Below are 14,261 nucleotides of genomic sequence, written 5' to 3' on the forward strand. Positions count from 1 at the left end.
CATTATATTTGATTTTCAATAATCATCATTAAACATTAAGATCATGTACTAGAAAGGGATTAACATAATACTATGGTCAAGCACAACTCTAAATCTTCATAAGCATTATTACATAACATTTCTATATCATACTTTTACATGACTGTACTCAACATAACATAACAACATTTATCATGTCCACACTAGTTATTATATGACCATGACTTTATTACTCTTGCTGACCTCCTGGTCTACCCTGTACCTGCAAACCTGGGGGTTAAGGGAGAGGGGTGAGCTACTAGAGCTCAGTGAGCAGAATAATAAAACGTATGATATCATGGAATGCATCACAGCATAAACATTTCACGTCAAGGATGAACTTATCACCACTTAGCCCTCTATACAGTCTAATTATGCCAGGGGCGTAGTGCAGGCACACCTGGACTTCTATAGCATAACATACATATCCAATCATGCCGGGAGCATAGTGCAGGCTCACCCGGACTTCCATAGTCTGTCATGTCATACCATATAAGGGCTAATGGATCATTCAACATTCATCCACATCAACAACATAATGTGCAATGCGACATATTCGTGAATTCTAATGCAAGCACCCTAATATATCTCATGGCATTCATGATGCGTGAATCATGCTAAAACGTTCATTATTTACTTTGAAAACATAGAAAGTTATTCCACTCACCTCTGGCTAGCTCTGACAAGACTCGAAAGTAGCTATCTCACTGCTGGGGTCCTCGGTTCCTCGGGTCCGAACCTACACAGGTGGACTCAAATGAGGGACCAAACATCTATGATCATGACTCTAAAATACTCCCCAAAAACCCCCTAAAACACCTCAAAACATCCATAGAAAACATGCAAAGGAAGGCTGAACAGGGCACTTTCGGCGGCAGGTTCGGCGGCCGAAAGTCCCTCCAGAGCCGAAAGTCATGCAGGTTCGGCGGCACCTTCGGCGGCCGAAAGTGCCCTCCAGAGACGAAAGTCCATTTTTGGGGGCAGGCTTCGACAGCCGAAAGGCTTGCCTCACAGACAGGTTCGGCAGCCGAAAATCCTTTCGGCTGCCGAACCTGGTTTCTCCCAAAGGGCAGAAACTCAGCTCTTCACCGCACACTTTCCTCCCAAACCTTCCAATCAAGCATCCAACTCTCTCAAAGCATGCATACACACATACAACAACACTTAGGGGTCTCAAACTATCATAAATCCCAACTACAACACATCAAACATGCATATCCAACACACATTGTCCATATAATCACATAAAACCTAACAAAGCTCAACTAACCTAAACATGCATTTCTACCCCCTATGAATCAACTTAAAACTTACTTAAAATATAAAATGAGTTCAAGATCGGCTCTTACCTCTTGAAGATCGAGAGAGAGACGACCTAAACTTGGAGAACCAAGGAAAAGAGCTCCTGAGTCTTCCAAGCCTCAAAACTTGCTTAAATGCTCAAAAATCTTCAAAACAAAGTGAAATCTCATAAAAATCATAAAAGATTTGTAGGAAGAGACACAAAATCGGCGAGGGACGGTGGAGAACTCACCTTGGCCGAAAATGGGGAGAAAAGCTCGCCCATTCGGACAAGGGGACCCTTTTATAGGTGGCTGGCCAGGCCACTTTCGGGGGCCTAACGTGCCTCCGCATGCATGCCATGTTCGGCGGCCGAACATGAGGTTCGACGGCCGAACATGAGGTTCGACGGCCGAACCTGGACTTCCCTCACTTATGCCTTCGGGGGCCTAAAGCACTCTCGAAGTGCATGCATGTTCGGCGGCCGAACTTGAGGTTTGGCTGCCGAACCTGAGTCTTCCTCTCAAGAGCATTTTCATTCAAAACTTAATTTCTTTCTTGCTTAAAACCATAAAATACATTAAAACATTTTATGAAAACATGGTTTTACCCTTCTAGGGGTTTTCGACATCCGAGATTCCACCGGACGGTAGGAATTTCGATATCGGAGTCTAGCCGGGTATTACAGTGAGGATGTGCCAAGAGAGCCTGAGGCCATCCAAAATCCCAGCAAGAAGAGTAGAGGTGAGGGTGTGCCAATAGAGAATGAGGCCACCTAAAAATCTTAGTGAGTGGTTTCGGGGAAAAGGGTAGACCAATAGAGCTTGAGGCCTCTCAATGCCCGAAGCGTTCTTGTAGCGCCCAATTGAGAAGAGCAGAGGTGAGGGTATGCTAATAGAGAATGAGGCCACCCAAAATCCTAGTGAGTGATTTCGGGGAAAGGGTAGGCCAATAGAGCTTGAGGCCTCCCAACGCCCGAAACGTTCTCGTAGTGCCCAATTGAGTAACTTGGAAAGCAGAAGTGTAGAAGCATGATGAAGCTTGGCACGCATGGATGCCCTTGAGAGAAGGGTTGAGAACCTTGCAGCCTTGTTGAATGTCTACACCACTCAAGAGGGGATGGCGCTAGAGATTGACTCTGTTTATGAGTGCCTTAAGGCACTAGAGAGGGAAAATGAACATTGTCGGTGGCGATAGCCAAATTGTTAGGAGATTGAGGTCACCCAAAACCGCTTTTATGCTAATGACACCCGGTGGGGTGATCTTGAGTATAAAGTGATGGAAAGAGAGACAGTGACTTCCTAATTATAAAGCTACGAGGAGTAGTAGCACGAATAGTTGTGAGGCAAAGAAGACAAAAGCATGAGTCTTCTGGCTAGACTGGCCATCTGAACTAGAGGTGCTGCACGCTCCACTGGGACACCATTGGGAGAGAAATAATAACCTAGTACTGCACACTCTATTGGAAATGTCTTCTGGAAAGAGGGTAATGACTAGGTGCTACATACTCCCTTTTGGTGACCCTTGGAGAGAGAGTAATGACCTCAGGGTATAGTGGTAAGGGGGAGGATGAGCCAATAGAGCTTGAGGCCATCTAAGAATCCTGAGACCATTCCACTCAAAATTGAGGCAAGAGGTCTCCTGAGACGGAATTGAGGCAGAGGCCTCTCATGTATTTTTGACATGAATGGTGCAAAAATATTAAATATGACATGGGAGGGACGATGGGCAGTAATTCAAAAGTGAACCAGATGAGCATTCATCAATGGTCTGAATTACGTGCTAATGCCTGTGAAGTAGGCAAGGGTGGAATCTCAGAACCTCAATCTTTGTGGTGGGTTAGAGGTAAATAATTTTCTCTTCAATATGAACTTATTTATTAACATTATTGAGACTTATGATTGTGCAGAAATATAGAGAATAAAATTTATGTAGTTAAACTATAAAGCTAAATCTGTTCGAAGAAGGGAAGTGTAAAATCCTGTGAATAGAGAATGCTCACACTTTTACATGAGAAAAGAGTGATGTGCAATGGAAACTTAATGAGAGGGAACCCTCTCGCATCATATAGGTATAACATTTATTGTGTTTTCTGTCTTTCCTGTGTGGTTGAGCAGGAGAAAGAGACCTCATAGCTAAATAAAAGTCTCGCACATGGGACAATGTGGAGGAGGGCTGAAGATAGGTCAAGAAGTACAGGTTGCTTAAGGCAAGTGATGAGGCAAATCGATTTGGTGAGTTATGCTGAAAGCGACATTTGGGTAAATTAATTCCTAGATAGAGAGAAAGGAGATAAAGTACAAAATGGTTGAGCTTACGAAGGGGAGGACTGTAAGACATACATAGGAGGAGGAGAGTGCTGAATGAGTTCTTTTTGAAAGTGGGGACATCGCTTTCATAGGAGGATCCCCGGAGCTTCGCTACATGGGGGATAAAGTTGTGTTGTGTCGAGAAGATGGGTAAAAGGCAGTTTAAGTCTTTATGGGCCCCAAGTGCTGTTGGCACACCTGTTGAGTCACACTGTGTCGTGTTTTATATGACTTGTTATATTAATTAGTATTTGAATCTAACTTGGTTAGTACTAACCTCTCTTGTGAGACTATTACAGGTCAATCACGATGTCATGTGGCATAGGTTATGCAAGGGGATAGATTATTGATCGAGTTTTGAGGCATGGAGTAAGGTCAACATCTAAAGACAAGCAATGGCGAGACACCAATAGCTGAATGACTCCATACCAAAGACTACGACGGTCCAACAGTTTAATCAAGCAAGATTAGGATCAGGTCCCATTATGAGAAGGCGTAAAATCGTCGAACTCGAAGATTGAAGGATTCCAACAAACTTAGTCAACGAGAAGGTCGACTGTTTAAGTGGGGGAGTGTCATAATCATAGAGTTTTTAGGAACCAAAAGTGTAATTTTCCAACATTGAAATTCCCAGAAAGTAGTGTTGGGATAAATTAGTATAAATTAGTGGGAAGATAAGGGTCGAGACAATTTATTGTAATTCCTTTCAATGTATTTATTTTGGGGGTGTTATATGAGACATGTTGATGTCTCCTCCTGGAACAAGCCTATTTGTTTCTAAGGCTTTTTACGGGGAGTGACTAATTAGCCACCAGTGAGGACGGGGTCCAGCTAGCTATCGTAGGCCTATGGAGTCCCTATATAGTGCCTCCACTCCGTGTAGATCATCCCTCTATCTACAAGTTGTGAAAGGATAGTTACTATAGTTGTGTAATCCCTGAAATAAAATAAGTAGCTCATTTATTAAATCACGGTGTCGAGTTGCCATGTTTGATGGGCTGGTGTTGCTGTGATTATTTGTGGTTGATATTTGATTGAATATTTGTGGTTTAATCCCATTTTTATGATAACAAAACGGGAGGTCCTAACCTAAATATTCCTCTGTGCAAGTGTATGCTTCAATTTATTGGCTGATTTGGCTTGAAATGAGTTTAAATCAGGTTTCTCACTGTTTCAGGTTAGTCCAAAATATGAAACCGTGACGCATAGTCTTTCTTATATTATTTTTAGCTACTAAATATAAAAAAATTATTTTCTCAACAATTATTGCTTTTATCTTTTTATATTTTCCAAATCAAGGAAAAAGCTGCAAATTGTTATTTATATAAGCAAAGCGACCTCAATAGGGCTGGCACACCTTTTTATCTGTATTCACCTATTCTCCCTCGACGGAGACGGTAAGGTAAACGTCGGAGGTTAGCTCAATCTCTTCTTTCAATACCCAACCAGAGCAATAATATTGCGATCAACAGTTGGGAACCCACGATTTACTGCTCTAGGCCATCTTCTTCACTTCATCGAACATCTTTCAGGTATTTTTTGGGGGTAATTTCTGATTGTATAGGATTCTGGGTTTTTTTACTTTTCCTTGTTGTTTTAGGGTTTTTTATGCATGTCAAAATTTTTAAGGTTTGAATTGGTGGATCTACTCTAATTATGAGAAGAATTGGTTGAGATTATGTAACCGAGGAAAGGAGATTGAGGTTTTTGAGCTAGTGTTGGGGATTATATATGTATATAGAGCTTTATGAGGTGCAAAGGTGAATTCGGGATGGTGAGGATGAGGGTTATATAGCTACATTAATGGGTCCTTGGGTTATAATTGTTCAGCGTAGGGTGGGATTTTGGAATCGGATAGCAATTATCCTTTATATGAAAATTAACTGCGTTATTTATATGGTTGTGAGCGATTAATTTGATATTCTGGCTGCTTGAATCTTTTTGATGTTGTCAAGTCTAGCGTTCTACCTTTTTTTTTAAACAATTTTTTTTTATATATATGCTGTTCGTATCTCTCCAACATTCATGGGTTAGAGATGTGCAATAGAGGTTAATATTAGTTTATTCTTTCTGCAATTAAAATTGGAAGCTTTATTGTGTAGCAGAAGGTGTTGCTATTCTGAGTTTAGTATTTGGGAGTTTGGTTGGTTATGAGGTTAAGTTTGTAGTAGCTCCTCAGTGGAATAGTTAGTACTTTCTTTTTACATATTACTTATGTTTCTTTGGACTTTATGATCATTGTTATACTAAAAAAATGAAGAAAGCTCAGTCATAATGGTCAGTCCCAAAGATTAGCATTTATGTCTAAATAGCTTGAAAGCTTACTTGTGACAGAGGCCTCCTGTAGACAGCCTGATTATTTGGCTCTTTCAAAATGGATAAACAAGCACCTTCTAGCCTTTTTGTTAATGATGGTTCATTCATGGAGAGGTTCAAACAACTCCAGCAAGAAAAGGGAAAGGACCATGAGAAGGATAAAGCTGTAGAAATGGAATCTAAACCAAAAACAATTGTTTCAGGGGCATTGGCTCCTAAACCTTCTCCTGGCAAAATAACTATGCAATTTAAGTCTAGTAGTGCAAGCAAGACCCCACAGCCTCCTTCAGGTGGAAAACTTGCATTCAGTTTGAAGCAGAAGTCAAAAATTGTTGCTCCGCCAGTTAAGTTGGGGGAAGATGAGGAGGATGAAGATGAAGCAGATGCTGGGAATGTTTCAGGTGATACATCAGCAAAAAGGCAGAAGTTGGGTCAATCAGATGCCTCTGAACAATCAAAACGAGTGGATGTTGGTAATTACTGCTTATATAGATATCCTTTCTCCCTCCTCTTTTTGTTGTGGTTGCTATTGTAGGTGGTATGGTACTTTGTTTTTTTTGAAGGGATTCTCCACTGTTGGTAACTCTAGTTATCACTTCATAATTAGTTGAACTTAGAATGAACATGTTTGTTCCTGTTTTGATGCCAGAAATGCATGAAATCATTCTGAATTATTGTGTGCTGGTGTTTTTGTCTGACATTAATGATTCTTCCATTATTCTTTTCATCTCCTCTCCTGTGAAGCACGAGTTGACTTGATGGAATGACTGCCTAAATACCTGTTTCCCTGAAACAGATGGAAGCTCAACTTTTGAACCAGTTTTAGTAGCTTTTGTTGTCCTTTTGCTAGATGTGTCTATCTCTTACCCAAAGAAAAAAAAACCTCTTTTTTCAGCTTTAAACCATTTCTCCTTCATTCAGTAAGTGCAATCAAAGGATCATTTGGACATGTCTATTATGAACTTGAACGGGCAGATGAATAGGGCAAAACATTCTTGAATATTTCTTGTCTGATGAATGCAGCTTATACCTTAAGTACCAATCAACATTGGTGGAAAGAGGTGTTCAATGAAAGATTTGGCATATGTGGCACGCCTGCTACAGAGTAATTTGAATTCCTTGTTCATGCTCTTGGTATTAATCAGTTTTATAAGTGATGTGCAGCACCACCTTCCCCGAGTGATCCTACAGTGAAGAGAGTTGCAGACAAACTAGCAAGTTTTGTTGCAAAAAATGGAAGGCAATTTGAGCATATCACGCGTCAAAAGAACCCTGGAGACACACCATTTAAGTATGTCCTTTATATATCACTTTATGCATTATTCTATAGTGCTTGTACATACTGGTCTTTGGCTTCAAGTTGTGCCCATGAAATTGTATTTTTTTTTATCTATTTATCTCGCTGTTGTATTTTTTTCAGATTTCTATTTGACAAAACATGCTCAGACTACAAGTACTATGAGTTTCAGCTTGCTGAAGAGGAGAGGGCTCTTTCACAGGCTAGGGATTCTGAAATTCCTCCTAGTGGTGTGTACTTGGATCACTGTCTTTGTATAGCATTACATTCCCTGCTGAGTTTTTCTTGGTCATTTTCATGGATAATAGTGTTTTTCTGTTTTCAATTGGCTGCTTTTATAAATATGTGTTATGTATGATAGGATTGTCTATTTGCTTCTCTACTATTGAGATTAGACTTTCTGAGTTTAAGTATTCTGTATATTGTGTACCTTTTTTTTGTTTCTTTCTTTTTCCCTTCTCTGAATCTAGGAATGCGTTCTGAACATGTTTGTCTTAGCTTCTCAATTTTTGACATCTTAAAGTTGCAATAGTTTGAGGTCATTGCTTATTTGATAGGCTTCTCTGAAATGTTATTGCACTTCTCTGGTCCTGAAAAATATTTATAAGACAACGGCAGAATTTTTTTATTTATTTTAATGCTGAAAACAATCTGTTTTGTTTGCTTTATTTATTTATTTATTTTTGTGTTCTGTATGTTTTTCCCTCTTTTTGTGTGCTTTTATTTTCGTATTTAAATTTCTCTCCTTTGAATTTTGTCCATCAATAGAGTGAAACTTCAATTTTAAACATTTTCTGTATAGGGGCTACAAGTACGTCAGCTTCTAAATCCACAAGTAGTTCCCAAAAGTTGAATCAGCAGCAACCAAATTACCAAATCCCTGCCTCAGCTCTATATGAAGCCACTGATGAGCCTATTTCAGCGACTTCAGCGTCACAATCAACATCAGCAGGTATAATTGGTAACAGAATATAGTCCTCTGTATACAAGTCACATGCAAGAATAGCTTTGATCTTGGAGTGCATTTTGTATTGCCATAATAATGAGGTCCAACATGAAGTTCTCAGGCTTACTGACTTACTAGCAGTTGCATCGTTGTGTACTGACTTACTAGCAGTTGCATCGTTGTGTTTACACAAGGGTTTACTTGCCTTATTGACAGGTTTATATAAGTTGTTGTCAATGTTAGCACAATGACGATAGAATTGTTTGCTTCTTGATTTTTATCTCAGGCTGGGGCATGTTAATTATGGAATATGTTAAACTGCTGGGTGTTGCATTTAATTTGGATATTGCAGCTGCAGGTGAATCTAGTGGTCCAGAAGGTACAGATCCAATAGCAATGATGGAATTCTACATGAAGAAGGCTGCTCAAGAAGAGAGGAGGAGGCAGCCTAAACACTCAAAGGATGAAATGCCTCCACCTCCTTCTCTTCAAGGTTAACACATGCTTCTTGTTTTGCTGCAGGAACAACTCCGGTCTCTGTATGATGTCTTCTAAAGTGTACTCATTTCTATATTTTCATGCAGGTAAAAGAGGTCATCACATGGGTGACTACATCCCACCAGAAGAGCTTGAGAAGTTCTTGGCTAGCTGTAATGATGCAGCTGCTCAAAAAGCAGCTAGAGAGGCTATAGAAAGATCGAAAATCCAGGCTGATAATGTTGGGCATAAATTGTTGTCCAAAATGGGTTGGAGAGAAGGTTCTCTCTCTCTCTCTCTCTCTCTCTCTCTCTTTCCCTATATGTCTTACGTGAATGGGACTCCCTCCTCTCACTTGCATGCCTGCTTGTTCACATCCTATGCAGACATGTTCCCGCAGGTGCACGTATGTGCACTAAATTTAAGCTCGAGTTGTTGATTTCTTGGATGTGATTTTGGCTCTGTATTCCTGGTTGAATTCCTTTGTGTTTCTATATACATATAACAGAATGTAGAATGCTTTTTGTATATTTGGCCTAGTATTTGCTCATTTTGTTTGGAGCAAACTGATAAAGCATAAAGGTTATTATTATAGTAAGTCAGTGTGACTGATAAATATGAGGAGCATATTATTTCCGCAGCTTCAATTAGGTTTTAGGCAGTATTATTTATTGTTGCAAGTATAATGCTTCTGAAAGCATTGTGGGACTTTTGTCTGTTTGTGTGAAACAATTTCCTATTCTTTGTTTAGCGAGGAAAAGACCTGTTAATGGGGCTGTGGCTTTCAGGTGAGGGACTGGGGAGCTCCAGAAATGGTATGGCAGACCCCATCATGGCTGGCAATGTAAAGAAGGACAACTTGGGTGTTGGTGCTCAACAACCTGGGGAGGTGACTCCTGATGATGATATATATGAGCAGTATAAGAAGCGAATGATGCTTGGTTACCGTTACCGACCAAATCCTCTGGTATTACATCTTATTTGTATGCTTGTTATTCTCTGTTTGAAATCTTGCTTTCCATTTTCCGTTCATTATATTCGGTAAAATTATTGATTACATCAGCCTTAGGATTGTGAAGTTTAATAGTGCTCTCGTTTCTTCTCTGCAGAACAACCCTCGAAAAGCATATTACTGAGCAACCTCATTGAAGCTTAGGTGTTTGATGGAAAATAAATGGGGAGTTGAACTGCTTAATATACTTTACAAGAAATATTAAATTGTAGCCTATTGACAAAAATGAAGCTATTTGGGAAATTGTTGTTCAATGACTAAATTGTTCATTTGTTTTTTCATATGGATTTGTTTTCACCGGAGCAGACATGCCAAGGATGAGATCCATCACTTGGCCTTTGCTTGAATGTGCTTTTGTGTTTGAATATGAAAGTTGTCCAGAGTAATGCTTGAATGAGCTTGTCTTGTACCTTCTGTAGTTGATTAAAGATTATGTGAAACTATTAGCATTCGAAACAAATATTGACACTAGAGAGTTTAAAATTCACCTTAATAAAAGAAATTTGAATTCATATCATCCGACTTTAAAGTTTATTCATTTAAATTTACTTAATTAGTTGGGTTTAGTTTGTTAAAAATAGTTAAATGAAGTGAACATAATAATATATGATGTTTTAAATATTTTTTTAGTTTTAATAGTTTTTATTTTTTCATTTTAAAGTTAAAACTAAAGAAAATAATTAAATTAAATTCTTGAACTAAATGAAATGAGTATTTTACACTAATGTTTTAGATTAATGAAAACATTAGTTAAAATTCATTAGTATAATCTAAAATATTCTAGCATAATAATAACACTATATATAATTCATTAAATTAATTGAAATCAGTTAATACAATTTTTTTAGAATTAATTTTATTAACATTTGAAAATTATAAATTTATTAACCAGTAGTGCAAGACCTATTACATTTTGAATAGAAAAAACTAGGTTCAGTATTTGGAAATGAAACCATTTGAAGATAGTTATGAAGTCTGAGGAATTAATTTTTTTTATAGATTTTGAAATGTACATAACTGGACATCCGATTAAAAATAAAAAAACAAAGAATCATAATTTTGAATATTGTACGAAAACAAATTTTCTTTCCAAGCGAAAGAGTAAAAGAAAAATCTAAGGGCATATACTAATAGATGAAGATAATAAAAATGAAAAGATTGTTGTTCTAGGACGGTGTTTCACCAATAGTTGTGCTCGGTAGAGTCTTCGGTGAGTTTGTGGTTGCCTCCCGTGCTCTTAGAGCAAGAGACGGCGCTTTGAAGGTTCAGTTTTGGTGGGTTGCTTCAGTGGTGATTTCCCTCGTCGCTTCTGTTTGCTGCCCTGTTCTTTTCCTTTATTTTTGTTTGTTTGTGTGGTTTGTTTCTCCAGATTTGGTGCTTACATGTTGAGAGTTTGGACTGGGATCTATTGGTTTAGAGGTAGTCGTGTGGTTGTGCTCGACGGTTTCCTTGTTATGTTTGGTGGTGATTGAGATTCAAGGATTAGTTTATCAAGTTTTGTTCTTAGTTCCCTTTTGGCAGAAAGTTTGCCAGTGATTTAAGCCGCCGCCTAAGTTGTGCTTGTTGGTGGAGAACTGATTGGTCCGGTCCTTCGATCTTCTATCGGCTTGCTTCTTCCAGGTTGAACGGTGTTCTGAGGTTGGTGGTCTCAATTTTTGGGTTCATGTGCTTTCTTTCTTTCTTTCTTTTTTTTTTTTGAAATTTGGGTTTGAATTGCAGGTTTGGGGCTGGGCTTGTGTGGGGTCACTGGGCTGATTGATTGTTCTCCTTAGATCTGTATGGACTACTACATGTATCTTATCCGCCGTGAGCCTTATTAAATGCTACTGTATTTGTTAAAAAATAATAATAAAAATGAAAAGTAGAAGTTGGTAGGGTTAGAAGAGAAATTTCCCAAAAGAAAAAGGTAAGAAAGGGAAATATTTGTAGTACCTGTGCCGACATGTAATTATAATGTTGATGATTGATATGAAAGACTTTGAGTCCAAGTCGTTGACAATCACTGCTCACCGCCGTCGCTTATCTGTTAAATAAGTCCTCTCTATCCATTACTAGGTTCATTGCTTCTTGCTCTTCACTATTTCCAAAACGGATACAAGTCTGAATTGGTCCATGTAATTTTTCTCCGAGTTTTTGTTTTTTCGGCCCGATAAACTTATAATTTTAAATTAAATATAGTCTATATTTTGAAATATTATTTTTTTAAATAATTCTATACAGCTATCCTTAATTTTTATATTTTATATTTTATTTTAATTTTTAAATTTATACATTACTTTTAAAAAAATTTCATAATATCATATATCTCAACTTTTCGTCAATACTCTGCTTCCTTCTCAATTATAATACAAGATTCCATATGAAATTATTATTAAAAAATATAATTTAATAAATTTTCATTACACTTATAATCATGAGAGTCTTTATCTATTAATCGATATCAGTCAGATTTTTAAAAGATATTATAACTAATTTTATCTTGATTATAAATTTCAAAATACGTAATTTTTATATAATTATTTTAAAATTTAAAATATTATATTATACTTACTATTTTTAAGTTTACTAATTTAAGTACTTATCATCTCTTTTTTTTTTCAAATTGATCAATTGCAATACAGTTTCATTATAATCGCATTAATATATAAAATCAAATTTATAATTCTCAGGCAGCAAATAGCATGCGGATGAATGAATAAAATTGATGTAATGAAAGATCTTTCTTAAAAAATAATATTAGTTGGAGTTCATAACTCTTCTGAGTATGGTCTAACATTTTATAAAATGTCAACGAATGTACTACCACTCAAAATTTTGAAAGAAAAAAAAAAAGTCAATTTAGTAATTATTCCCTGGTTCTGGCCGTAGAAGAAGACTCATTCAATTTCTACTTGTAAATTTGATTTTGGTATTGACCCTTATATAAAGTAGCATGCCCAATAACTCCTAAAATAAAATAATATCATTTGATAACTAACTTATGAACTTATTCATAGATTTCAATTTTATTTAAATTCATTTTATATATAAACCTATTTTTCTTTTTTTTTCTTTAAAAAAAACAATAGACAGTGTTGATAAAGTAACATGAATTAAAACACACACTAATTTAATTTATTATGAAATTTTTTTATTAATAATAAATACCAATTTAATTTAAAAATATAATTAAATTATTATTAAAATTATAACAATTTATATAAAATTCTTCAATCTATAAAAACAATTCCGGAAGACGGAATTTAATCCAACACTTTTAGCTTGCGATGAGACGGTTATGTGTAAATACACACGTGTATGAATACAAATATCAGCTTTCCGGTCAATGTTTCTCATTCATTGAACTGCTACGGATACGTGTGTAGTTTAATGATTAATGGTTGATAGTTTTTGACTAAGAATCAAATCAAGAATTTCAACAAATTCAGTTTAATTATTTTTTATTAGTTTTGGGAAAATTTATTATCTTTAATTTAAAAAATAAAATATATAATTTAAAAAAATTATTTAAAAATTTTTATTATAAAATTTAAATAATTACAAATATCCTTTAAATCCTTAATTTGATTAACATTCCTAGCCTAGAGTTTATTTAAAAAGATAAAAAAAAAAAAAAATAGTATATATTTTTTATTTTATTGTAATCACATCTCATAATTTTTTATTAATTAAAATTTAATATTTTAAAATTATTTCAATAATATTTTATTATTATTTATGTCATTAAAAATTTAATAAAATTATCACATAACACTTAATATCATATCATCATGCTATATTAATATCATATCGGTAAAATTTAAAATTAATCGCTAAAAAAAATATATTTTTATTATAATTACTAATTTTTTAAATTTATTTAATATATTTATTATTTAATATTACTTTTAAAATTATTATTAAAAAATAATTTTATTAAATATATTAATGATAAAGTATTAAAAAATAATTTAAAATAATATTTAATATAATTCAGTTTGAAAATATTAAAAATAATAAAATAAATTTTAGAATGTTTTTTTAATTATTCTTTCAACTCTCAAATATAATATTAATCCACCACTTTTTTTTAAATTATACTAATATTTAGAGTAAATTTTAAAAAAATTAATAATATATAGATTAAGGGTTTGATTTTTTAATCTAATTTGATTAAGTGGCTAAAACAATATATAATTTATTTAAAATTATAAATTTAATTTTTATTTCTTTATTTTTTAAAAAATATTAATAAAATAAATAATTATTAAATAACCTTATACTTTTAATGCTATTATAATTTTATTCTAAAATTTTAAATTATTATCAATTTATTTTAAAATTTATTAAGGTGAATTGCAACGTCACAATTCCATTGATTTTTAATAATATAAATAACGCCATAATATAATTGAAATAGCTTTAAAAATTAAGTTTTAATTAACGAAAAAAATTTAAGAGGTAATTATAATAAAATTAAAATATTCACTAACTAAAAAAATATGCTTTTTATTTTAAAATAATCTTATTTTTTAATAAAATATTAGTTAATTTTTGTAATTTTATTCCATACCCTCTTATTTTTTTATTACACAATGCATTAAAAAATTATAGGACTAAATAAAT

General features: G+C 34.9%; 1 protein-coding gene across 2 annotated transcripts; it reads left to right on the forward strand.

The window, feature by feature from the left end:
* The first annotated feature begins 4,897 nt into the window (after nt 1-4,897).
* Nucleotides 4,898-10,050, forward strand: LOC110624011 (SURP and G-patch domain-containing protein 1-like protein). Of its 2 annotated transcripts, none has more exons than XM_021769056.2 (9): nt 4,898-5,140; nt 5,943-6,397; nt 7,089-7,215; nt 7,345-7,451; nt 8,024-8,173; nt 8,520-8,660; nt 8,752-8,925; nt 9,433-9,611; nt 9,754-10,050. In XM_021769056.2, the coding sequence occupies exons 2-9, from the start codon at nt 5,983-5,985 to the stop codon at nt 9,778-9,780; spliced, it is 1,320 nt and encodes a 439-aa protein (XP_021624748.1). In that variant the 5' UTR covers nt 4,898-5,140; nt 5,943-5,982; the 3' UTR covers nt 9,781-10,050. The 2 variants fall into 2 exon arrangements, with proteins under 2 accessions (XP_021624748.1, XP_043816894.1); XM_043960959.1 differs by having other exon boundaries at nt 8,526-8,660.
* Nucleotides 10,051-14,261: the final 4,211 nt, after the last annotated feature.

Source organism: Manihot esculenta, chromosome 10, assembly GCF_001659605.2.
Source record: "Manihot esculenta cultivar AM560-2 chromosome 10, M.esculenta_v8, whole genome shotgun sequence".
NCBI classification, from domain to species: domain Eukaryota; kingdom Viridiplantae; phylum Streptophyta; class Magnoliopsida; order Malpighiales; family Euphorbiaceae; genus Manihot; species Manihot esculenta.